The 27055-nt window shown below is 42.5% G+C and overlaps 1 protein-coding gene across 1 annotated transcript; it reads left to right on the forward strand.

The window, feature by feature from the left end:
* The first annotated feature begins 1733 nt into the window (after nucleotides 1–1733).
* Nucleotides 1734–27055, forward strand: yes1 (YES proto-oncogene 1, Src family tyrosine kinase). Its single transcript, XM_071918251.2, has 12 exons — nucleotides 1734–2067; nucleotides 10480–10770; nucleotides 12734–12833; nucleotides 13988–14086; nucleotides 15119–15222; nucleotides 15543–15692; nucleotides 17341–17496; nucleotides 19602–19781; nucleotides 20715–20791; nucleotides 22083–22236; nucleotides 22514–22645; nucleotides 24895–27055. The coding sequence occupies exons 2-12, from the start codon at nucleotides 10488–10490 to the stop codon at nucleotides 25101–25103; spliced, it is 1644 nt and encodes a 547-aa protein (XP_071774352.1). The 5' UTR covers nucleotides 1734–2067; nucleotides 10480–10487; the 3' UTR covers nucleotides 25104–27055.

Here is a 27055-nt window from a genome sequence, read left to right on the forward strand (position 1 = left end):
ATGTGGGTTTGCCCTCCACTACATCTGTGTTCACTGTCATTAACCCCCCATCACTCCCACCTCCTCCTTCCAGCCATTTTTCCTCAAAACATATTAAATATAAGATTATGCAACCAGAAAGATTTTCACTAAGTAACAAGCCTAGGGCATTTGGGTGTCATGTAAACTATCTTATCCTTGTGAGATTTAAACAAGGAGCTGAGCAAGGGGGTTGAATTAAAATGAAAAGATAACGAGGCTTTGTCTTCACCTTTTATAACATTTTAATTTCTGTTCATTTTAGAAGGGTACTATACAAATAAACAGAAAAGCTGTAAGTTAAAGGAATATAAGGATATTGCAATAGGAGATTAAAAAATATAGTATAAACTCACAACTGAGTAGCAAACACACTCTGTAAGTCCCAATAGGAATATTATAGTAGTTTATTTCCTACGCTTTGTTTGTAATATGGAGCTCTACAAAAAAAGGCCCAGTGGCTCCTCTCCGCTTTTAGGAGGCATGTCTGTGTAACAGTTAAAACACAATCCAAAGCCAGATGGAGTCTCTGCACACTAAAGGCTGCTAACACAGCAGTAATCGCCCAGTAGAAAGCCTATAACTCAGCTCCCCCAACAGGAACCTGCGGCGCAGCCTGCGTACGTGCAGTCAGAGTCACTAGAGGTCAGCAAACCACTTCCAAACCGTTTCAATAACTCTCCCAATATAGTTTCATGTATATTATATTGTGCTCCGTCTGTTGGGATCAGTAATAGCTACCGGTAGGCTATATTAATCCTATAACAAACTTCAGAGAAACACTATGAAACGTCACAGCAAAACTATAACTCCCCACAAGAGTAGCCTATTATAGGGATATTATAGTGATACCAGGAGATTTAAACATAAAATAACACAAAAGGGTGACATTACAGCCACACTGCGAGTCCCGGTTGGAATATTATTGTGATTTTTCGTTTTGGCTGCAGAGTACCAAGTGTCCTCCTCTCTTTAGATTGGCCGCACAGCGCCTCAAATAGATTTACCTTTCTCCAAAGCCTAGAGGGCGCCACATGGCTGCACACTGATATTCAAATTGGACAAGGTTCAAATGTTAGACGGGACAATGTGGATATTTATGTCTAGGGTATCCTTCTATATTTCTATATCATTGGATTGAGTGATGAAAAATAAACACCAATATTTGGCTGTATGACGGGTTACACACTGAATATCCGCCCCAACCTGAGCCTGGGATGTCGGCCATATTGGGCACACGGGAAAACCTTTCAATAGGAGATGATGGTGCCTTCAAGTGCTGTCGGTAATGTCGTAATTACGACATGAACCCTAATGAACTACCCAGCAAAGTAGCAAATATGACTGGGAAAGTCAAACATTTTCTTTGATATCTTTGAGTCACCAAGCTGTGACGTTTAAGGGGCTGAGAGCATGGAAGATATGTTACAGATTAATCAAAACGTCAATTCTCTGCCTGGTGCGTAGGCTATTTTTTCCTATTCATTGGACCACTGCACCACAAAGTAGCTGTGTACATTTCCAAAATAAAACAGCAGTCACTAAAAACTAGTTTTTGTCCATTTTGTTATCGTTTGCGATCGTAAGCACTTGTGTCAAATCGTATTTACGACTCCTGGAAACTTGGAAGCTCGGAAGTACGAGTTTAATAGGAGCACGTGAATGCAGCATGATTCCTCCTTTGGCCTCGTCGGCTCCTCGGTGCTAGTCTGCCTATTGTTATGTGGCTCTCAAAGCAGCCCTCGCCGGTCCCAGAGCAGTGATCTCTGCCTATTTTAACTGTTTTGCGTCGCTTTTACCCCACCAGATCCTGGGAAGCGTCGCCAGCTGGCATTGTATCCGCACTTGAGGGGAATATTAAGGATCTCAGTAGAGGACTTTAGGCTGGTGAAGTAGTTCATCGGTATGGGACAAACCGACGACTGAGATTCCACGTTAGAGACTGCTTGTGTCGGGTGTTTCCACTTGGATTGTACCCTAAAATACGGGGAAGAAAGATCACAGGACGCATGTAGCCTAACTAAAAACACAGCAAAGGTCGCTTTTAAGGTAAGAAGTGCTCGCAAACATGAAATCGTCTGGTCCAGATTTTGTTTGAAGGAAGTGAAGTGTGCACGGGCCTTGTAGTACTTGGAGAAAGTTGGGACAGCGATCAGAGGAGTTTCCACGGTGTGTTGCATTGTAACAAGTCAGGATCGCTGCATTTGCACTGGTTTGTGATATCAGCGCAAAGCAAAGCCTGCAGCCTTTCTCTAGCTTTTATGGATCAATCTTCTCTTCTATTTGTGCTCGGATTTCTTTCACATAACAACAAATACAGCTCATCCCTTTCTTTCTTTCTCTCTTTCATTCATACACACGCACACAATCTGCTGTTGTAGGCCTCAGCTGTGATAGGCCTCTAGTACAAGATAACAGTAATATCCCATAAGAAGCAGATCTAACAAAATGACAACAGCCCTTTCATTTAAGCCTAATAGTTTCCATCTAGAACCTGCTCTCAGCATGGTGCTGCAACTCTATTTTCCTGATTTTACACACCCCACAACATCTGTTGTCTGTGTGAGTGTGTGTGTGTGTGTGTGTGTGTGTGTGTGTGTGTGAGAGAGAGAATTGTGGTGGAGTAAGAGAGACATGAAGCACAGGAGGAGTGCTGCTGTAGTGGTTTGTATGTGTGTGTGTGTGTGTGTGCATAATCCATTTATATTCACTGTCCCTGGGTGTGCATGTGTCTGTTACTGTGCACACGCTCTGTGTGTTTGGGCTCCGGTGCCACAGTAATCCCCCCTCCATGGTAATCCCTCTGTTAGTACAGTCCCAGTCGGCTGGACAGTCATGTCTCCTTTTCACACACACACACACACACACACACACACCCCCAGACATACACACACACACACAGCTGGAATGGAGAAGGCTGTTGGCAGAGGAGTGAGGAGCGCTAACAGGTGGTGTTGGCTGGGGTACAGTGACTTCAACTCAACTAGAGGCATGAAGGATCCTTAAGTGTCCTGGAGGCGCTGTGCAGTGTCGTTAAATATCCTGAAGTTAACTGATTAAACATTACGAGGTTCCAAGCGCTTTGTGTCACAGTGGCAAGTTTGGAGCCGTACTTGACACCCACATTAGATTAGCACATGTTGGCACACTGAGCATTCTCAAGAAGTGGATTTGCGAGGACAAAAAAAGACGGCTCGGATTTCAGATATCCAGATCCGACGCTTGCTGTATGATTAGACTGTGGAAACCCTCTTTAGTGCTGGATTGCTGGACTCGGAGGACAAGGAGAGCTCTTCTTTTTGTAGGCTGAAGATGGCTCTTTCTCTCTCCCAGACTCACTCCAGCCTTTGACAGGCACAGCAGGTGGCCTCAATGGCATGAATGGATTCGGAAGGAAGTTCCTCTCCCCCAGCCCCCTCTGCTTACTGTGATTGGCAGAGATGGCAGTCTGCCCCGAAGATAAGACCGTACTGCGCCCCAGAGAGTGTGCCAGGGCAATTACTGAGTTACGCTTCAGTAATGGGTTGCAGCCCCTGGTGCCATCTCATCTCTTCATGATTGTGACCAGTGTTTACGAAACAAACCTGGCAGCTTTTTATCTTTCAAGCTCATCTGTGTCAGATACACCTTCCATATCGTCATGTTTCCATTTGCAGAAACCATGTCAAAAACTCTTAATATAATGCAAACTCTAGACATTAAACAGTGGATCTTTCTTATTTTTTCATATAATTAATTCAAAGCAAAAGTCTTAACTCTGACAAAACCAACAAATTTTTACGTGATTGCTGAAAGTAGGACCTGAAAGTGTGCAGTGCGTCAGAGTTTTGTCCCGAGTGCAAAGATTGCGCAACGCAGCCGCTCAAAGGTTGCAAGGCCTCTCCCAGAACACTCCAAAGTTGCATCTTATCTGATTAACCAGACTGGGAACGAGAGTTAAGAGTCGCGTCATGCTTGTTCTTGTTGAGTGCATCACACCCGACTACACGGCTGCCAGAGACATCCCATTTATCCTCGGCTATCGGAAGTACACCGAGGCAATCGTGAGAGCAAATACTCAGGGATTTGTGCTATAAAAATATCCTCCTATCATAACTCACTGCGAGGCCCGTATGAAAGCTATAAATAGGCGTAATCTGACGGGGAATAGGAGGATTAACTCATCAATTATACTGTAGGTTCTTGCACAGTTGTGACTTGGCCCTTACACTCTTCTTCAGTTTAGTTTAACCTTAGTTTACCCAGGGCTGACAATTTGGCCTGATAGCAAGTAGTGGCGGGACTGGTTTCCTGCCTTCTTTTCTCCTGAATTTTGCCTCCATGCCAGCTACTGCAAAAGCTCCTCTCCTCCAGCTCTTCACTATTGTCTCATGAGGCCCAGTGGGAAGCAGCAGCCCGCGTCCCCTTAATCTGACAGGGCATCACTGGCAGCCTGGCACCCGGTCTCGCATGTCACATGTCCTTGAATGGGATCTGGCTCCGGCATTTGTTTGAACACGACCGATGCTTTGTGAGCGCTCTTGTACAGTATTCCAAGGAGTAAGGTTGCTCATAAATATGTGAGCAACGTGAATATACCGCTTCCTTACTGCTTGAAGAAAGTGAAACAGTTGCTTGGAGAAGGATAGGACATTCTGCTGGTGATAATTTGTTTTTTTGCAGAGGCGTAAAAGAACTGCTCAATGTTGCTCCACTAACTCTGCAACATAAAAGGTCTTGAAGTCGCAGGTTTTAAGAGAAAGTAAGAAAGTGTGTCCAAGTCAAATGCATGACCCATATCTCTGTTTGAGCCTGTGTGTGTGTGTGTGTGTCTTTCTCTGCAGACCGTGTCATACTGTTCCTCTGGAGCCACCAAAAGAATGGCACATTTCTCACTGCTAATCTCATTGTCTATATAACACAGCCTCATTAAGGAAGCCATCTGAGAGAGGAGCCAATAATCTGCCTGTAATTTGATTTGCTGTGAAGTCGATTTGAGCTGTCATTAGTTCTGGTAAATTTGCCACCCGAGATAAAACATTAGTGGTGATAATACTCATTGCCCCAAGCATTCTCGTCCCTATTTCTCAGTTTTTTTTTTTGCATTGATAGGAGGGTTCCCTTCCCAGGATAACAGAAACTCCCAACATGTCAGCAAGGTCAGGTTGTTTCCGCTCTCTTCCTCTCCGTACATAAGAGCTTTAAGATCCTAATATCTAAATGAAGTCCTTAATAGCTTAATGGATAGAGCATGTCAATAAAACAGCCAGGGACGGGGGTCGATACCCACTGAGGCTTTCCACACTAAGTACTTATCGTACTGTATACATAAAATAGATGGATAAATAGATGGATTAAAGTCTCCAGCAAACAGCATAGGCTATAGTACAATGACTTCATGCAATTTGCTCCAACGACAAACTTTCCATTCATATCAGCTGTGGTTGTAAGTCTGGACTGGCACAGGACCACACCAGATGCTGTAGAGGCTGTAGAGTCTGTAGAGGCATCTGCTTCAACTGAATATTGAAGTCGTCCATTTGATTGATCACTGAGGTATTCGGCTCCACCATTGTAAGGTCAGGATAACCATTTGGCCACCGCCGTCAGCAGGCAGGGTGGCTGTGCCCTCATTAGCGTTTGTGCTGCTCGGTGTGTTAGCATGTGTATGGGCTTCTATAGGAGACTGTGCTGTGCTCTATGGGGGAGCACCACAAGGTACTGTATTCACTACTTTGCCTTTGTCCATAACAAAGGAGAGATGGGACTGACAAAAGAGTAAACCAAAAGCCTTTTTTCTGCAGCACTAAACGGGCAGAGATGAGGTTTTCTCTTTTTCTGAGAGGGCCGTTCTCCTTGGATGGCTCACAAAGCTGGGTTTGTTTTGTTGATTGCCTCAAAACGTCTAAAAGACTAATTTTAAAGAGAGCGTAAAATGTTTGGCCCATCTAGAGAATTGAGATTGTGAGAAACACTGGACTCTGGAGAAGACTGTGAGGTCAGAAATGTAAATCGATGTACTGGTTATCATGAGAAAGAGCTTGAGAGGTTGCATACCATAGCGGCTATAGACAGAGTCTTAATGTCAGCCCCAGTCCCCAAGGAAGCTCCTTTTGTTGGCTGCCTGCTTTTCTTGAAGAATGTGTTGTTTGGTGTCTATGTAGCAGCAAGACATATTATTTGTTTGTGTTATTTATTTTTTTTAAGAAAGGCTTAGTTGTTGCCTCTCATCAATGGCAGCCTTGTTGTGTTATTAATAAATCATCATTTTAATGTAATATCCCAAGATTAATTGTGGATTTCACTCCAGGCTATATCTTGCATTCTGTGCCAAAGAGAAAGGCCTCTCAAGTGAAACTTGTGGGCGATGAACCAATTTGACACGCCGGATCATGTGCCACCCCTGTGGGCTCGCTCAGGCTTGTGATCTATTCATGGGCATTTTAGGAACGAATCCTCTGGGAGCATGGTGGTGTGTAGAGGAACGGTGCTATCCATTAAAGGAATGGGAGTTTTTAACACATTAGCTCAAATACATTCGTAATGCAGAATCCAGTTTATAAACGTACATTTTGGTATCATTGATCAAAGGAATCTCCTCAACAGTAAGTGCAACTGCTGATAGGTTTCACATGCCTCGGCCCATCCGCACAGGAAGAGTGACTGAAACTAGGACAGTAATTTAAATCACGATCTCTGGGTAACTTCGTATAGACTTTACCTAAAGCGACCCCTGGAGCACACAGATACTGCTGTGTTTCTGTTTGAATGTATATTGAAACGCACAGCTTCTTCAGTGTTTGCTCCTTGATAAATAATAACTGTATCCATGTGCTTCGCTGCCTCCTTTTGAGTTGTCTCATTAACGTTATCTTTGCTCGGGGTCAGCTGCTGGTTGGGACAGAATCCGTCTACTTACCATCTGATCGTCATCACCGTCACTGATAGTCTGATCTCATCAGGATTAGCCAGTCACCCAAACCAGGATTATTTGCTCAAATACCTCACAACAGAGGATTTGAACCATGGATACCCTCCCCAGTCTACGCTGACACCCGTTCTCCATGTTGACTTACCCTCCTCTCAGGTCAGCCATTAGTTAGCTTTAGCATTAGCTTCGGCGTCCGCGCTAAGTGGCTCCTAAGCCTGTTTTAGAGTGGTGTTGGCATTTGGAACTGTGGGGAGGTTGACTTGCTGGTCGGGACGGGGTCAAAGGTGGTGGTCCGGTTTATGTTGGCTTCTGCTCTGATGTCACTTGGCTTCCATGTTGCAATGTGGACATGATGTGTCATTCATTGGCAGAGGTTGTGTACTGACCACACCTGAATCAAATAGTGTATATTATTTCATAGTGCAAATACATTTCATGGTTTGTTTTATCCCACTTAGAGGCCAGATAGGTGGGGTTTGCCATATAGAACAAAAGAATGAGTACTAGAAAGTTTAGAAGAGTATTGAAAGTTCTATACTTTTCTGTGATTAACTTATCTAATGTTATCAGAATTTAAAAAATAGTTTAAAGCAAATGCTACTGTGGAAATCATGGGATATTTTAAATGGCATATGGCAAATTCCATGCCATATAGAAAGTATGTCAAGGGTTATCAACATGGAGGTCTGTCTCTTCCTCCTTCTTTTATTTGCCCATCTTATATACACTTAATTTTAGTAGTCTAATGAAAAACAACACGCCTTTTCAAGATAAGGAGAGAATGGAGAAATTGCAAATTAACTGTTTTTTTTTAACTGATTTTACTCCAGCTACGTTGCTCTTGCCAGCCTCCAAAGCAATTTCTCAGTTGCCTTTGTCTCCTCTCTCTTGCATTGTCCTGCATGCACACCACATACACCACTCTAGTCCACGAACAAAAAATAAGCCTAACTATCACGGGACAAATGTTTGATTGCATAAGTCACATATTGAAGACTACTTATGAATTCACTCCACAAAGAAGAAAAAAGTGTGAACAGTCGAACTGAGAGAACTGTTCATTTGCTTCAAGACAATGACTTTGCTGTGAAGCGTGAATCCGCTTTGTCTCTCTCATACTCTGTCCTTCCTTTTTCTCCTTCTCTCTCCCTCCATCTTCCTCTCCCTGCCTCTCGTCTCATCTCTCTCTTCTCTCTCCATATCCGCAGCCTCAGCATTTGCTTTTCAGTCAATATTGTTTGTTCATGAGAGGAAGTCAATACACCATCCATCTCAAATAAGTAGATCCATATATCGATTGCTGGCCCTCATGAGGTTTAGCTGTAGTGCTGCTCTTCACAGGCCAAGTCATTTTTGGAGAGTAGAGAGCAAATGGTTACTGCACCCTCATGTTCTTCACGATGGAGGCAGAAAACGGTGCGGTCAAATCAATATATTATTCAAATGTATTCAAATGTAGAGAGCTGTATCTTAAACTGTCTTCATAACAAAGAGACAGAGCTTTAATGGAACAACATTTTGGACGAACAGCATTTGGAAATAGGAATAAAATCCTAACAACTCTCTATACCAGTAGGTTTAGTGTTAAAGTTGTATATGTTATCATTGGGTACGTAGTAAAGCAGAACTAGAGTAATCTTCCCTCCTATTCCATAGACTTTGACCATGTTTATGCACACAAAAAATGTGATTGTAATCCAATTAAGAGTAAAGCAGGATCCATGTAATCATTGTACTGATTCTGATTATTGTGATTATTGTGATTATGTCAGTGTGATTATACTCTTAGAGTAAGTGTAATCGTACTCCAATTTTACTGTCTTAATCTTGATCACATCTCTCTAAGTGTGATCCAAACACAATACTCGCAGTACCCACATGTCACATATAAACCGGATTATAAGCGCACTTTATTCTATCATGTAAACGGCTTAATCACACTATCGTCGAACTCAGACTTCTGGTAATAGTCGCATTATTGTGCGCATGTAAACATAGCCATCGTGATCCATTACAGCTCATAGGCTTAATACATTGTCCTCCGTTTCCATCCTGTATTCTGCCTCTCTTGCCTTTTGTCTTGGCTGCGTCGGACCCTTTCATCTATGAGTGACACCAGCACACACACCTCTGCCACAGATGTCAGTGTGTGATGTCTGGCTGAGAGGCAGTGAAACTGTGTTGTAACGTTTTACAGTGCCAGGATCTGAGTCATCAGAAATGGATTGTTCTTGGAGTTGTTGAGAGTTCATCTGTCATGCACTGGCAGCTTGTTCTGTCTTTTGTGTGCAGTTGGATGGGCACACACACATGCGTGGGTGCACACACACACGCACAGACAAGGCCAGCCCTCTTGTTCACTTGGTTCCTGCGGGGTGTTGTTCTCTGAAGCTGTGACACCTGTTCCTCCCAGGCGCCACATTCCTCTGATCTCTGTCACACACACACACACACACACACACACAGGCACACAGCAAAGAGGCTAAGAGTGGCAGAAAAATAAGTGAACACAGAAGGCACTATAAATGATGCTGTCAACTCAGGTTTAGCAGGACACACACACACATACACACACACGGACATGCAAGTATTTATTTCTCTACTTGTGAGGACGTTCCATTGACTTCCTCCTTCTCAAACCATTAACGAGAACCTTTCCCACTCCATACCAAACCCTAAAAATTAAGGAGGATTTCCCTTATCTTTCTATCCTTGTGAAATAATTTGGTCCTAGTCCAGTACAACAAGAACACACACACACACACACACACACAGGTATCAGGTAACAGTGAGCTCAGTAGGGGAGAGCACCATCTCTGGAACACTGAAGGGCTTTTTGCTCTTCCCAAATCTGTGTCAGTGATAGCTTGATCATTGGGGGAGCTGAAATGGCCATAGGCTGTAATAGGATCTAGTTTCTGGCTTGGCTGGGTTTACAGGCTTTTGTTGGGAATTGAAGTCATGTGAGGTCAGTGTTGGCTCGCATTCTTTGTTTTCTGGATGGGAGAGTTATGTTAAGACCCCGAAAAAACGCTTCAGGCAACGCACAGTATCACGGTTATTTCTGCAGTCTGCGTTCGTGACACAAGCTCAACCCCATGAACTTAAGCCTCGTCGCTTCTGTTGCTTATTTATACATCAGTGCACTGTCCGGTTTGTGGTTTTCTATTCATATTTCCTTTCAATTATCTGAATCATTTCAGATAATTGCATTGGTGCAGAGACATTGACAACTTTTTGGAATATGTTTACACCTGGCATTAAAATGTGTCTCCAATAGAACACTGACATCCGATTTCTCTTTCCCTCACACGTCACTTCCTCTCATAATATTCACTCATAGTATCCGATTCCTGACAATCCTTTTCTGGCAAGGATGTTACTATCTGAGCCGCCTGCCATCTGTTTGATTTGCCTGTGTTTCCTGATTGGATTCGTGCACCGAAGTTTATTTCCATTTGCGTTGCTCCAATATGTGGATTCAAAAACTGTATCTTTACTTTTAGAATCAGCCAGTTAATCTAATGCTCCTTCCCCTCCTCTTCCCCCAGGCTTGACGATGGGTTGCGTCAGGAGCAAAGAGGACAAGGGCCCGGCGCTGAAGTACCGACCCGACAACTCGAACGCCACGCCGGTCAACGCCCACATGGGCCACTACGGGCCCGACCCCACCCTGATGGGGCATTCCCCGGCCATGAAGACACACAACAACAGCTACAACAGTCACGGCGCCGCCCTCACGCCCTTCGGCGGGGCTTCTTCGATCATGACGCCGTTCGGCGGGGCGTCCACCTCCTTCACCTCGGTGGCTGTGAGCAGCCCCTTCCCTAGTGTCGTCACAGGTCAGTTTGGGCAGGGGATTTCTCAGGTTTTGAGAGGGTGAAACATGGGACCAGGCCTTGAAAATCCTTGATTTTTTTTTGTAAATATAGCACCTAAATTCATGAATATGGCTCAGCTCTCTGTCTGTCTGTCCTACGATCTCTACGATGAGGAAAACTTGTGATGGATATTTGTGTTGATATAGCAGCAGATTTAATGAATGACTTCGCTGTGATTTCTTTACAAGATCATGAGTAAAAATGAGGCCTCTATGATATATCATTTTGACCAATGTCATGTCTTGCCCTAAAGCATGGCAATTTTGAGTCAACAATTGTGAGGTTTCATCAAACAAGACCTTTAAAGTCATTGAAAAGTCCTTGAATTTGATGTCCAATTAAGTGTGGGAAGCCTGAGGGACGGTGGCTAAGTGTGGCGGTGGGAAAAGTCTTGTGGGGTTAATGATGGGAGTTAATGCCTATTTGAGCCCATAGCCACTGCTGGGAACTAGCTGAGATCTGTAGGCTTTGCTGTTTTTTTAATAGACATTGGAATGATGGATATAACATTACTCAGCTAATATGCAGAACCGAGCACAACCTAATACTTCTGGAACCGTTTCCCCTGCCATTTTTATACTTTATCATCCTGTTTTATTATCTGCAAGCAGTGTACAGTTTTAGATTATGTTTGATTTGTGCAAAGTTGTGTTACTTGCACATTTGATATGCACAGATCTTTATGAGCAGCAGATGTTATGCAAATCATACCTTTGAAACGAGACGGCCAATACATCAAGGCCAAATAGAAACCCAAAATAGGTCTATAATCAAAATGGCAGGCAATGCAGTAGTCATGGCCTCTCCCTTGCCAAAGAACAAATTACATCCTTGTGCATTGGAGTACATTGAATTCAATGGCTTTATTTATGCGCTTTTGCAGTTTGTAGTTTTATACTTTCATGACTTGTTTTGATTATGGATTTGTTTGTCGTGAAATTTTACTTTGGATGATATGAAAAGAAATTAAGATCACCACAAGCTCAATATACACACACACACAAGCACACACTTCTCTCTGTCCCCCTCTCTCTCTCTGTCTCGCTGTCTCTCAAGGAGGATAATCTGGGCCCGAGGGGCTGTTTAGATCTAATCCTGCCCATTCAATTTCCTCCTCAAGATAAACATATCAGAGTTGTGCTGTCTGCCTGCACTCTGTCACTTCATACCACCGACGAGACCACTGTTCCATTCTAGCGCGAGATTAAGTCACATCAATTTGACTCGGTGGCTTGAAGTGATACCGCTCGGTTTCAGAATTATGCAATGTATATTTTGTTTCCTTAACCTGTCCTTAAAATGAGAAGAAGTCGAGAGAGCTGGGGTTTTTTATAAGTTCCCGACTTTGCGGTGCAGTCATTTATTTTCAAAAAGGTCTATTTTAAAAGAAATATACAAGTATTCTATGATGCAATCTTGAAATGTGTTAGGATAATTGTTTATCTGTTGATGGAAATACTCAATGAGTAAAAGTGTTAAATATTTTAAGACAATCAAAGGAAGATGAACATTGAAGTGACACAAAGTCTAGATAAGGCTTTCGTGGGAGTTCTTTCTTGTTCTCATCGAGGGTCTGAGGTTGGGGGTTGTCGTTTTCATTTATTGTCTCATAATGGGGGCGTTGTGAAGCCCTTTGAGACTGTAACACTGATTAAGAGCTACACAAATAAACATGACTTGACTTAAAGGGATTGGTCAGGTTTTCAAGAAGTCTTCTTGATTTATTGTGAATATGGAGTTGATGAATCAGAAGGGCTTCTCAGAAACCTGAAGTTTCTCTTTCAGGGACAGTTGGGAGAGTAGATTTGTTTACTCTCTTCAGCCTTGGTACACTGTGGGATTTACTAGAAATTTCACCAGCTAGCAGCATGCAGACCCGTCGTACACTATCTCTAATCCTTCGGTTCTGATGTTTTGCTTTCAGGTGGTGTAACATTTTTTGTGGCGCTGTACGACTATGAAGCCAGGACGTCGGACGATCTGTCATTCAAAAAAGGGGATCGCTTCCAGATTATCAATAACACGTGAGTACATGTGCTTTCTACACGGACAGACATGAAACTGGAATATGTATATATACCAAGCACAATGACAAGATCCTGCTGCGTGGGTATGATTACCCTGGGATTTGTATGTACATGTGTGTTGTTGTGTGTGCCTGTGTGCATGTGTCTTTGAATGTGCCTGTGTTTGTGTGTGTGTGTGTGTGTGTGTTTTAATCCCTCATTGTATTCAGGTCTGATATTAAGGCTGAAAGCTGTCTGGGTTAATGGGTCCCTCTAATGGGCCATCTGGTTAGAACCTATCTCTCTTTTTCTTTTTTTCTACACAGATCTGAGGCACGGCTTAATGGAATATTACATTTGGGATACACCGAGTCCTCTGTATAAAACGTGCCACTGTCCTATCATGTAGTAAAATAAATGCATTGCAAATAGTAAAATGCATGCACATGTTACTACGATTTACATTAACTGCATTCAAAGACATCAGCAGTGCGCTGTTTGCAAAGGAGGAAAAAAAGTCATTTCAAAATAAGAGATCCACCATTTAGGAAATCCATTACAAATAGTTACAAAATGATAACATGCATGAAAGTCATACTCCTATTGCAACATTACTGAAGCAATTAGCTATAGACATTTGCTTACCAAATGTTTTAGTAGACATTGTTTATTTGCTTCAATATAGAACAATTAGCTGTAAATAACATATTTCCCCCAGAATGGAGATATAGTGTGGTGGAATTAATCAAATATTCTAGTACAATATTATTTATTTAGTTATTTAGTACCGATTTAGTATTCCTCGATTGTGTTTTTAGTTGAAACATAATGATGTCAACAATTTCTCATTTTTGATTTGTTCACCCTTGTCTTATCAATATGAAAAGTAACAAAAATTTGGTCACAAAAAACCACAAGCATACAGTTGCAAGTCATGCTCTTCTTTGTCATGTAGGGACTTTTGTGTTATTAGTCATGCTTCCTTCCCGCAGTATACTTTAGAAATATGTCCTAATCTCCTGAATGAGAGTTCAGTGACCTTCCATAGTGAGCTTTACTGTCATGCTAGCAATCATTTTTTTCAAGGAAGGTGTCAGGTTTTCCAAACAGACGTGAGGTGTTTCTGTTTGTACTGTGTCATCCAACCACTGTTTCTCCTCTCCTCTCTCCAGGGAAGGCGACTGGTGGGAGGCTCGCTCCATCAACACCGGGCAGAAAGGTTACATCCCCAGTAACTACGTGGCTCCGGCCGACTCCATACAGGCTGAAGAGTAAGAACTTGTTCCGCTCTCTCTCCCTCTTTCTCTTTCTGTTTGTCTGTCTCTCTCTCTTTTTCTCTCCCTCCCATTCCTTTTGCTCATCCTGCTCGGTTAGTTCCCTCCTGATTAAGACAGCATGGTGAGGCCGGGCGGTCACACGTTGTGACTAACCCATCACAAACACATGGCAGGGCGGGACTCCAGACAATAGAGCCCAGTATTTTAACTGACAAACCGATGGCACTCCCAATGCTGTTTTTATACAGGGTTTTGGCCTGGTTTCTCGTTGGCTGTAAGCCGTTTTTAACCTACACTGAAAAAAATGTCCTCCTCAACAAATTATTTAACCGTGTGTTCAGTCTGATTTCTCTTGAAACAAGTGAAAATATCAGCTTGTTTCCAATACAACTCCACTTGTGATGATATCTTGAAATAGGCAAACTGTTGTTTTTTTAAGAAAAACAAGATTTTAAGATTAAGAGTAAGTGACTGCTTTTTTTGCAGTGCAGGTTGGTTGTACTAGGCCTTATATAATAGCAATGCACTATTTACAAAAATGATTGATATGTAATGTAACAAGATAAAGGCCTATTGCCTAGAGCAGTGGTAGTAGTTGTAGTACGGTCCAGTCAGTTGCATTCTAGCTTGAATGAAATATTAATCTTTTTGGTTGCCTGTGTCTGACTTGAAAGGCAGCCATGTAGGATTTTCTGTAAATGTAATAAAAAATGTAAAAAATGAAATGATTGTGATAATATTATCAGCATTGTGTTCTTTAGTCCCTAAGAGCTGCGGACAACCGGTACAATTTATTTCCCCCTCCAACTGCCTTGATGTTTAATTTATCAGTACTAGAGAAAGGATTTCTAAGATTCAAATCAACCCAGAGAATTTCCAAATCACACAAAGGCTCAAAGTACTATATGGATCTATATGTTTAAAACGGTGGTCATTTTTATTGCTTTCACAGCTGTGCAGAAATGATAAAATCTTACACACTGTAAATCAAACTGCTCCTGACTGACTTTCTCTCCATTTCGGCAGATGGTACTTTGGTAAAATGGGCCGCAAAGATGCTGAGCGTCTCCTGTTGGTTCCAGGGAACCAGCGAGGCACTTTCTTGGCACGAGAGAGCGAGACTACTAAAGGTAATAGGATTTATTCTTTGCAAAACAAGATTGTAAACTGTACAGTGGAGTTTCAATACACAAAGAGGAAAGCTTTTTATCTTATTTATGCTTGTAATTGAGCGTGGGCCTGGTTCAGTGCAACCATATGTGTATTTATATGGACCAAACTAGCAAACTTCTACTGCAACTTTCTGCACTATTATGTGGTTTACCAATTCAATGTGTGTATTTTTTTCATTATTTCTCTTTATATTAAATGATGGCCTGTAATGCAAAGCAGATTTCTGAGAAATTTGACCATAAGGCATAGTCTAATCGAATTTCTGTTGATTTTAAAGGTGCCTACTCTCTGTCCATCCGGGACTGGGATGAGATAAAGGGAGACAACGTCAAACACTACAAGATCCGCAAGCTGGATAACGGTGGTTATTACATCACCACCCGGGCCCAGTTTGAGACGCTGCAGAAGCTGGTGAAACACTACACAGGTATGCAGCCCAGCCACACGGCCCACTCTACCTCATGCTTATGTAGGTAGCGTTTAGACAAATTGTTGTTTACAACTAAAGAGACTTTCCAGCTTTGAGCAAGTTTGTTTTCTTTTCCTTATTATTACTACAGTAGAACATATCAGACATGGATTGTATGATCCAGTCAAACACTTGGAAGGTTTGTAACAGTCACTTAGACATTTGGGTTTTTGTCTGTTTTTTGAAGGGATTTTGTAAAACAAGTAGTCCCCACTCTTGTTTCATTTGGTTTTTCAGCACATATTTGAATGCTAGCTACACTTTATGCAGTCAAACAACGTAGTGCTTGCTGTGGACAATGCATTATTCAGCTGCAGATCTGGTGCTGGGACATTTATTGAATATGTTTCACAGAGGCTTTTTTCTGTGGTGATTCTAGACCGACTTCAAGGAGTGCTTTCACTGACACCGTCATGGCTCAGTAATCGTGACAAAATCCCGAAAAAGCAGGACCATGTTGTGGGACTAAGCCAAAAAAAGGCTGGAATATAAAAAAACATTTAATAAAAAAACATTCCTAAGCCCGCTGTAATCTGCACAATGTTGATAAGCAGGCAGCTGTTCAGAAAAAGCCCCTGTGGGCCGTCGCAAGAAAGCAGGAAGTCTTGATGATGTAAACACACACGGGACAAACCGCTTATTGTGAGAATACAGTTCCACTCCCACCGACAATAGCAGGCTCCATAAGCAAGTTGATGTTTCTTACGTTGAGTCATCTCTTTAACATATGGTTTGAGGTCTTGTGTTGACCCTGCCCTGCTCGGTTCCACGCAGTTCATGTCGCCGCTCCTCCTGCTGGTGACTAACTGCAGCGCTCTCGATAATTTATTACTGGTAACTCTCAAAGCTCTGCGCTCCTTTTTACATCCCTCCCAAGTGCAGCTTTTGTGCTCCCCAGAATGAGTTTCATACAAGCCGCTGCTAACTTAACTGAGCAGTCCTGTAGAAAAGCTGTGTAAAGGTATTCAGAGTGTGCAGAATGTAACTTAGTGGTTCAGCGGTTGAATGTAACAGGCTCGTTAACCCCACTGTTTTTCCCTTTCTGTGTGCAGAGCTCAAATGGAACATTTCACAAGATGGTTAGTGCTGTCGTAGTCAGCTAGACTCTTGCTGTGTCCGAAAAGGCTGCCGTACCGACCATTAGGCTTTTTGAATATACTGAATTTGAAACGGTTTATATTAGTATACTGAAATCATCAGGATATTGTACTATTTCCTGGGATTGATGGAGTTGACTTTGGCAAAATTGCAGCGGATAAATTACCCATTAGTCTGTGATGAATTACATGTCACATGTCAGTGTTTGGGCTTCAGTGTGGTTTGAATGTAGTATGCTGCAGCTGTCATGAAGCATGGTGATATATATTTTTTTATGTACCGCATGTTTACAGTACAGTTCATACGGCTACTAGTGCTTACTGCTAGGATTGTGTATGTACTTAACACTATGCAGACACACAGTGGTTGTGTTAGTGTGTCACAGGCTGGTTGTGTGTATAGACCAACTTAGGCCTACAGGCTGAATTAGCAGGCGGGACGTTGATGTAAACAGGCTCTAACTCACAGGTCGGTTATTTTTGTTCCTTATATGTCCCTCCCTGTCCAGAGCATGCAGATGGGCTGTGCTACAGGCTGACGTCTGTGTGTCCCACGGTGAAGCCTCAGACCCAGGGCCTGGCTAAAGATGCCTGGGAGATCCCCCGAGAGTCCCTGCGACTGGAGCTCAAACTGGGCCAGGGCTGCTTCGGAGAAGTCTGGATGGGTAAGATACTGCTTACTGCTATACTCAACCCGTACTTATCTACACAGATATACACCATCTGCAAGTGTATTGTTGCTGTCACATGAAAAGCTTATATTTCCAATTAATCAGCCTTTCAGGAATAGAGATAGACAGTCTGAGCTTCACATTAATGACCATACATTTTTGAAACGCTATAGGGTACAATGGGTTTTGAATAAAACTGAGATCAACAGAACAGAGAGTGTCATTTCCCTGTATTTTCTATAGAAGTTTGAGTTTCTGTAGGTATCGGCCTTTTCTTTGTTCAGCCATGATGGCTGTCGCTGCTGATAACTACCCAGTTCTTCTTCTATTTATTCCAAACAAACTGCTTTTTGCTTCTTTCGGAAATGTAAAACGCATCACTTCCCTGTCCGGCAGAGGATTTTTACTGGGAAAGACCTTCCTGACACCGGGTGTTTAGAACAGCAAATGTAAAAGCTTTCATGAACTGGGTTGAATCATTATTGTGTTATATCAAGCAGCATTAGAGAGTAGCAAAACAGACATTACCAATTTAAGCCTTATTTTGCAAAGAAACAAACAAACCCGGGAGCTGCCCAGCACATCCACAGTCAGTAGTGCCTTGCTCATCGGCACTTTGAGGGCTGTTGAGGGTAGATAGGCTTTTTATTCACTTGCTCCACCTATATTTTCCCTGCCATGAGCTTTAATATTCATTTTGCATGTACACTTCGTATGTCAACAACATAGACATATCTGCACTCTGTAGTACTGATGTTTCATCCTGGCACTGAACATGAATTAGTAAAGTTTCTGCATGTACTTATACTTACACAAACATAAAGACTTACAAAAGCAAACATAAGAAACATAAAGGCACACAGTATATAAAAACAACACAGCATTCACTGTACATTAATTAGTAACAGCATACTTGAAATATAATTTATAATGTAAACAAATACACAAGTAGGTACCACTTTTTATGCATATGAGGTACTTGTAAATGTATGGAATGATTCATATGAACATGAAGTTATGTGGCAGCGGCTTCCCTAGGGAGCTGCTCTTGACGCCACACACTGCGATGTGAATGCTGTTTTCCAGCGTTTTCCTGATTGCTTTTGGTTTTCCTGATCACTTCCTCAACACATGCTCATAAACACACACACACACACACACAGCTCAGTAATCACAGGGCACCTCCTATGCTTCAATTCACTGGCCTGCCTGGGTGGTGGGACTGGCAAACATATCTCTCTCTCTCTCTCTCCCTCTCTCTGTCTGTCTGTCTCTCTCTCTCTCTCTCTCTCTCTCTCCTTTCATCACTCACTCTTTCATTAAGCCCGGCCTGCAGCAAGCCCCAGCCTGCAAGCCTCTACTATGCAATGCCAGGAATTCTTCTCTTTCTCTCCCTGCACTGTTTTGTTCTTTTTGTTTTTGTATTTAGCTGCGGCTTCCTATTGAAAATTCCACCTCTATTCATCTCTTCATGTTGTGTGAAGCTGTGTCCAAATTGATTTCTCTTTGTTGTCCAGCAGTACAGTATGTTTTATGTTGTATCATTTCTCATTAGATGCACTATTGACCTCCATTGCTTTTCCTATGTTCTCGCAACCCTATAATATTAGATGTTATCATCATTGCCCTACTTTGTCCTTCAGCTCCAGTGTGCGTGTGTGTGTGTGTGTGTTTATGTGTGTAGTTTGTTCAGTATGATTCATTCATGAAGGTCAGGCTAGATCTCCTGGCTCAGCTCTTTGTGTGTAAGCAGGGCGTGAGTAAGTGGCTCTCAACCAGGAAGTGACTGATTATTTAAGCTGTCATGTTCTTTCTCTCCTGAGCTGCGCTTTACACGTTTGTTACCTTAATGAGGTTTCTGCTCCCACTGAGCTTAAAGGTTGATTTTAGGATTAACTTCTCAATCACGCTTAAAGGAGTCAAAAATTCTTAAATGTACCAGAGCATATCTCGATATTTATCACTTCTAAAACTCATTCATGTGCAGATTCATAACTTGAAAAAGGTCTTAGCTCTCTTATTCTTTGATAATCCCTATACACTATTGGTATATGATGTACTCGAGACACCACTGACCATTTACACATATTTCTATTCAGGCACGTGGAATGGCACCACTAAGGTAGCAATCAAGACCCTGAAGCCGGGCACCATGTCCCCAGAGGCCTTCCTCCAGGAGGCTCAGATCATGAAGAAACTCCGACACGACAAACTGGTGCCTCTGTACGCCGTGGTGTCCGAAGAACCCATCTACATCGTCACCGAGTTCATGGGCAAAGGTAAGGACAGGTCATGATCGCAGACACAAGCATAACAAAAAGTAATATTTAGATATATGTGAATGTACACACACACACTCGCACACGATCAGAAAACCTGACAGCTGATAGATGCTAAGTAAGTGCTAACTAGTAGGGACTCAAAATGGTCACTGTGGTACCATGTGGGAGCTATGACAGCGTACAATGTTTTGCAAATAAATGTAGTTTAGTTAAGAGTATTTATTGAAGGACTTTGAAGACTTAGTTTGAGGCCTTAGTTAGCCGACAACACCAGCTCATGTAATTCAAATGAGGCAAACCTGGTGAGTGGTGGCTTTCCAGGGAGTTTGTCAGTTCAAATGCTGAAAACTTGCCTAATTGCCTTTAGAAACTGCTTCATGAGGGGAACCAATCAAGACCAAGTCCATTTGTGATGCATTGACTGGTATTAGTGTGAAACTGCCTGTTAAATAGGATGAATTGTTGAAAATGCAACAATCAAATTGAACCACTCACTTTCAACAATGTCTTCATGAAACATCTTTGATCATATATGTATATAAATAGAGGAAAATTTGAATTTCTATAATAGGGCCCCTTGAATTACCATTTCCCAGAATTTGCCTTGGAGATTTCCTAGTACATGTAAATTAACCTGACTGTTGAACTGGATTTCGACTCTTATTATGACTGAAGTCACAGCAACCGTCCCAAGTAGAAGCAAAAAGATTGTGTGAGCGATAAAGATCAACACACTGTGTTAAAGTGAATGGCCAAGGTCAACAATCATGTTGTCTCCAAGTTACAGTTGCTGTTGTGATGCTGAACTCTCTTTTGTCAACTGATGCTGCCTGCATTTTTGTGTTGTTATCGGTTATTTATGTGTTTATGCAATGCCCAGAAAAAATTTACTGAATATGCTTGACAATGAACTCTTATAAAATCTGACAGGGAGTTTACTGGACTTTCTGAAGGAGGGAGATGGAAAATACCTGAAGCTGCCCCAGCTGGTGGATATGGCTGCACAGGTAGGAGGAGCACAGCAACTGCCCAGCCGCTCTGTGTGTGTGTGTGTGTGTGTGTGTGTGTGTGTGTGTGTGTGTGAATGATTATCATGCAAAAGCGGCGACACCAGGGGAGCCTATGCATGGGCGAATTTTTCAGCTGTGTGTGTAGCAGTGTGTGCATGCTTGTAGAGGTGTGTATGAGGCGATTATTCAGCCGTGCCAGGTCCCTGTGTGCAAGGGCTTCAGTTGGTTCTCCATCTGGCTGTCATATTTATTTAATATCCAAGCTGACATCTCTACCTCCCTCCCTCCCCCTCCTCTCACTGTGTGTGCCTCTCCTCGTTCTCCACCACTTAACTGCCTGGAGCACTTAAACACCGCTCCTCAGAGGCCACTTAAGCTCGGTGGGTCGGTCGCACACTGTGATCTGCGCTTAATTCACCTCCTCGCTCCTCATCCCCCTCCTCCTCGCTCGATAGAGTGGAAAAGAGTTGGAGAATTAGAGGAGAAGGCAGGCTGAAAACTCAAGTTGCCTTTCAGGGAGTTGGCAGTCAGTATGAGGAGGTGTTGGATAGTCGTTTTAAAAGATTAGTCCGTTTGTTCTCATCTTCATAGCGGTGGATGATCTCTCCTTTTGTCTCGCTTACATAGCTAATTTCAGTCTGCGGCCAAACCTGGATCACATAGTATCTGGAAAGAATTGTTAGTGTTTGTTTTAATCTTCTTGGAGTAGCAGATTGGTGGAGTTTGCCACAAAGAACTACAGATGGAGTGGCAGAAGGTTGATACTATTTGAAAGGCAATTTAGTTTACTTTTCTTTGACTGGCAACTTATGATAATAAAGTTTAATTAAGTTTATTTGTATAGCACTCATCAAAAACAGTTACAAAGTGCTTCACATAAAACTGAAAAGCAAAATGGCAAAAATAAAATCAGTAGACAGAATAAAACACATGGTAAAACAAAGCTTCACATGAATTTAAATGAAAGTGCAGTGAAAAATAAAACGATAAGGGAATAAAATACAATTAAGAAAAACTAAAATGAATAAAAGGCAAGTTATAAGAGGTGATTTAAAAGAAGATACTGATTTATCCTCTCTAACCCCACCCATGTGGTGCTCCAGGTAGGTTAAAACAAATGCCAAGAATTATTCACATGTGATGTTTGACCCAGGTCAGGTCAGCTGCAAAAAACTACAAAATTAACAAACCTGCTCTCTCTGGCTGTTAGCTTTGGATGCGTCTTAATGTCGTTCTGTTTGCTGACCCCGCCTCCCTGTCTGTCCTCTTCAATCCAATCCTGTCCCAGATTGCAGATGGCATGGCCTTCATAGAGAGGATGAACTACATCCACAGGGACCTGAGAGCTGCCAACATTCTGGTGGCTGATAACCTGGTGTGTAAGATTGCCGACTTTGGCCTGGCCCGGCTGATCGAGGACAACGAGTACACTGCCAGACAAGGTACGTGTGAACAACCGGATGTAGTTAGTAGACACAGAGACACACACACACACACAAACGCAGATTTGTATGGCTAAATTTGTGCAGACCTACATTGACTACGTTAATTCCCTAACCCTGACTTTAACCCTCACCAGTATATGCCTAACCTCAATTCTTACCATAACCTCAACCTAACCTTAAGTCTAACCCAATTCTAAGTCACTGCACAGCAAAATGTGCAAGGAATAGACTGTATACTCCCTCCTGCGTGACTCATTTCTTTCTTTTTTTCCAGGTGCCAAGTTCCCCATCAAGTGGACGGCCCCTGAAGCGGCTCTGTACGGCCGCTTCACCATCAAGTCAGACGTCTGGTCCTTCGGTATACTACTGACTGAACTGGTGACCAAGGGCAGAGTACCATACCCAGGTAAGGACAAGAACTATACAGATATATGCTAATCAGGGATGTGAGGTCTTTTTTTGGTCAGAATTTCCTTTCAATTTCAATTTTGTCTTATGTCTGACTTGAATAAGTCACTCTCAAAGAATCTGAATGGTAAGAAAACAGAAAAAAATGAATCAGTCTTTGCCTCATGACAATTCAGATGTGCTATTCTGAGCATTGATCATCTGAATCATTTGACTGTATTTTCTCACACATACAGTTCGGAATAGACAAGCCTACAGTAGATATGAGTCAACACAGATGTCTAATGGCTTATCAGTCCATGGGAAAGTACCCCTCTCCCTCCCCCAATGTATGAATCACCTATGAGGGGTCTCATTCACCATCGGTCAGCTACGTCCGTCACCTCACACCTGACACCTGCTGTCTGAGAACAGTATTGCAGTGTGTCTGGTGTTGACAGTGTGACTGGCACTGATTACAGAGTGTGCCATATGGCAGACTTAACCAGCAGCTCTTATAGGGGACCATCTGGCTCCTGTGGCCTGCTTGGTTTTGAGTGCAAACTCCTCAGTCTAATTAATGCACCCTAGAGCCGCAAGTTCTGGGGATTGAACCTTCGCTCCCCTTCTCAAAGTTGGGGTTAGACTCACAGGCCATTTGTGGCTCTTGGCGTGCCATCGTGTCTTTTGGAGGAGCAAGTAGGAAGCAAGTATACCAAGACCACATCGAGGCACAGCACCTACATGGGAACACAGCCTCTTGTTCTATTTTGGTCCATGTATATATGGATATTTATAAACACTCACGCACAGATGTATGACAGGCATGTTATGAGAGCTGAGCTATTCGCATCCAAGACATAAATCATGCTAACACCTCAGCATCCGGCATACCGCAACCGCCGTATCCTAGTTTCAGCAGTTGCTCCAAGCCTCTCCTCTTTCGGAGTGTGAGAGAATCTGATCCCCGCTGTCCCACAGAGAGACGGGGGAAGAGGGGGGGATGAAGGACTGGGGGGGTGGGGGGGTGGGGGGTGGCTGTGGCTGTGTCCATACCACTGACTCTGTGTCATAACCTCTTTTAGCTACAGTCCAACTCCCCATGGAGCTCTGTCTGCGGTGTCACAGGGTTCAAGATCACTGTCTTCCTGTACCGGGGAGCGATACAGTACTCTGGTTCTCTAGTACGGCTGAAGAAGTCAGATGATAAAGCACTAGTTTTTGGCCTTGGTCTGAAATTTGAAAAAGAGGAATTTTATGTCCAAAAATTGAAATCCGGAAAGAAAGCAAAGAGAAGTCAAATCCCTGATGCATGCTAGTTATGGCAATAAGAATCTAAAATCTTAATTTCTGTTCATTTCAGGGCAAGTTATTTTCTTGGCTTGTCCTGAGATCATTGGAACATCTTGCCAAGTTACAGAATTCCTACAAACTACATTGTTTTTGTCAAATAGTCCAGTATGTCTTATCACCCTTGAAATAGAAAAAGGATGAAGTTTTAAACCTCACCTCAATGTTTTCAACCTCAAACTACCATTCAGGGCAAGAAATTCTGTTTTTGAGAGGGCATTTTTTACCTCCTTGATATGTTTTCTTAGGGGCATTTTGGTCCTTTTCTGATTTTATTCAACTATGAAATAATACATTTGCATTTCTTATTGGCAAATAAACACTCACTTTGTACCACCAAGATTTGCTTTTAATTTAAATCATAATATACCACACATCCCATCTCTTTCCCACTGCTGGAAGCTGGCGACGGACCTTACAGATGAAGATGGTGCTGTTTTCCTCACTCTCTGTCCCAACCAGTCCATCTTCCACCTCCTGTTGAGTTTTTGATATTGGTTGTTTTATTTTTGTTGACGCAGTGGTTTGTGTTGGGTCGGCATTTTCTCCTGCTGTTGGCTGCATGGTGCCAACATTTTTCACTGCTTCAGGCTGCGTACTCGGTTGTTCTCTGATCAAAAATTGCTCCATTTTTCTTGCCCATACCGCACTGGAAAGAATACCTCGGTTATAGGCTCTCGCGAATCAAATATGGTTGCCCACAGAGAACAGTAGTCGCATTCACAGTAGCTTAACAAATAAAATGTGTGCAGGGTGGAAAAAGAATACTCCTAATCTTTAGGCATATTTTGGACCCTCATTTCTCGTTTCACAGGCATTTTATGAACTTTCAAGAGCATTTTTGCCCTGAGCCCCCTTTAAATTCTGTACCTGCTAAACTTGTCTCATTATATTTATTTTGCTGTGTCTCCTTTCCAGGCATGGTGAACCGGGAGGTGCTTGAGCAGGTGGAGCGAGGCTACCGCATGCCGTGCCCCCAGGGCTGCCCCGAGTCCCTCCACGAGATGATGAGGCACTGCTGGAAGAAGGAGCCAGATGAAAGACCCACATTCGAGTACATCCAGTCCTTCTTGGAAGACTACTTCACAGCCACAGAGCCACAGTACCAGCCAGGGGACAACCTCTAGTATGGGGGATTTGGGGGGGGACTGTGGCGCCATGCAGAGGCACATTGGCGGAGATTGGCTTGGGACAACAGAGAGCTACAACAAGGCCACGCAAACGGGCAACTAACTCTCTGCTGAATGCGCAGAGAAAGAGGTTTTAGTGCTAGAATACTACAAACTAGTCCCCAGCCACACTGGCATATCTGCATTTGTCACCCCCCCCCCTAAATGCAAGAGGAAAATGTTATGGTTGCTGAGGTAGAAGTTTGTTGTCCCTTGTGTACCTGGGGACAAGTATTCGGGGAAGTGTCCAAAGGTGCAGATTGGTACTGGTACACTAAGCTCTGAGAACCCTCTTAATCAGAATAATCCATATGGACCGGCCAGAACACTGTGAGCAAAACAAGAGGGAGTTTCTCAAAGCGCTGCATTTCAAACCGATGGCTCATTTGCAATTGCACAGGTTTTGACTTTTGTTTCAAATGATAAATTCCCCCCTTCCTCTATTTCCCCCCCTCTTTGTCTTTTATTTTCCAACACCCAAGTCTTTGATATATTGGGAGTCAAGATCTTTTGTATGTACAGGAGTTTGGTCTTATTTAGGTTGGTAGTACATTTTTTTTAAGCGACCAATAACTGTGGTTGAATTGTTAAGTATGTGCTGTGACTGTAAAGCTTGGATGGAGATGGGTAAGGTGAAGAGTAAATGAATAGGATGTACAGTATGTATTTCAGAATGTATTGAGAGTAAAAAAAGTATGTGCAAAGAAATGTATTTTTAGCAGGTGTGATCAGGTTGACAAAAGTGAGAAGTGATTTGTACGATTCTTTTTAATATGGTGACTTGAATGGTAAATCAATGTGGATTTATTATGCTTTTTTATTTTTCATTTTAAATGGGGATTTAACTTGTGAACTTGAAATCATAAGAGGTATTTTGATAATTTCCAAGGGCAAAAACTTTTTTTCTGTAACATTTTATAAATGTTTTGAAATGGACATTTCAGCTGTGAAATTTCAAATGATAAGAATGAGTTCATTTGTGTCTGAAATTAGCATTCTTCTTCTTGTTCTTCTTCTTCACCTTTTCATCAAAGGTGGCTCTTTCTGCCTCAAAAAGGACTCCCTACCATATTTCTCCGAATGTTGCACACATCCACCTAGTGTAACTTTGCAGTAGGTGAGTCAGCACATGGTGAATGGTCGAGGGAACTGTGGGATTTCTCTCGCTAACATCGCTTCCTGCAGTTTACAAAAGAGCTGTTTGCTTTCCTTACATCATGGCAGAAGTCCTTCTACTTGTCAGTCAAATCCTAACTCATGAGTGAATATGGCCTCAATGTCTGTCCTTAGTACTGTGTCCATCAGGTCTATCAGCACTGTGTCTGCTGGAGAGAGAGTTTTATACAAAGCCAACATCGTGAAATAAATCTTTCAAAATGTAAATCTATGCAAAGCCATCCCATGACAGCGTGGGACAATATATCTCAAATGGCATTTGCTTATCCAGTGCTCCCCCCCCATGGTTTTCCTTTATCAAATCCCAGTGGTAAAGATAATGTATAATTTCTGGAGCAAGGCAGTAAAGAACTAGAACCAGACAAAACAAACACCTTGCACAGTCTGTGGTCGGATCAGGGCTTTAGTACTTTTATGGAGATTGAGAATATAAGAGTACAGTGAAAGTTAGGTCTTAGAGGTACTTTAATCCATTGTCTGTCCACGGGTATGTGATGGGAGATTTGAGAAGATGTAAACAACCTCTTCTTATTGTCATTCAGTAAGCCTAAGGATTGGACAAAGATGTGAAAATCTCTTTTATATTTCTTTGTGTGCTTTACTCATGAGAACCTAATATGTGATTGTTCCCAAACGTGGGACTTGAACTAGTGGAGAGGATGATAATGAAATTACTGAGGATGAAAACTAATATGATTTTGTACAGTAAAAAATAAAAGTTTTACTCAAAGGTC

Source organism: Centroberyx gerrardi, chromosome 13, assembly GCF_048128805.1.
Source record: "Centroberyx gerrardi isolate f3 chromosome 13, fCenGer3.hap1.cur.20231027, whole genome shotgun sequence".
Taxonomy (NCBI): Eukaryota; Metazoa; Chordata; class Actinopteri; order Beryciformes; family Berycidae; genus Centroberyx; species Centroberyx gerrardi.

What these genes read in the sequence shown, in the direction of transcription:
- yes1 (XM_071918251.2), top strand. Translation starts at nt 10,488, where the DNA reads ATGGGTTGCGTCAGGAGCAAAGAGGACAAGGGCCCGGCGCTGAAGTAC. An exon ending in TTCCAGATTATCAATAACAC is followed by an intron (nt 12,834 to 13,987) that starts GTGAGTACATGT and finishes TCCTCTCTCCAG; the next exon opens with GGAAGGCGACTGGTGGGAGG. An exon ending in AGAGAGCGAGACTACTAAAG is followed by an intron (nt 15,223 to 15,542) that starts GTAATAGGATTT and finishes TTGATTTTAAAG; the next exon opens with GTGCCTACTCTCTGTCCATC.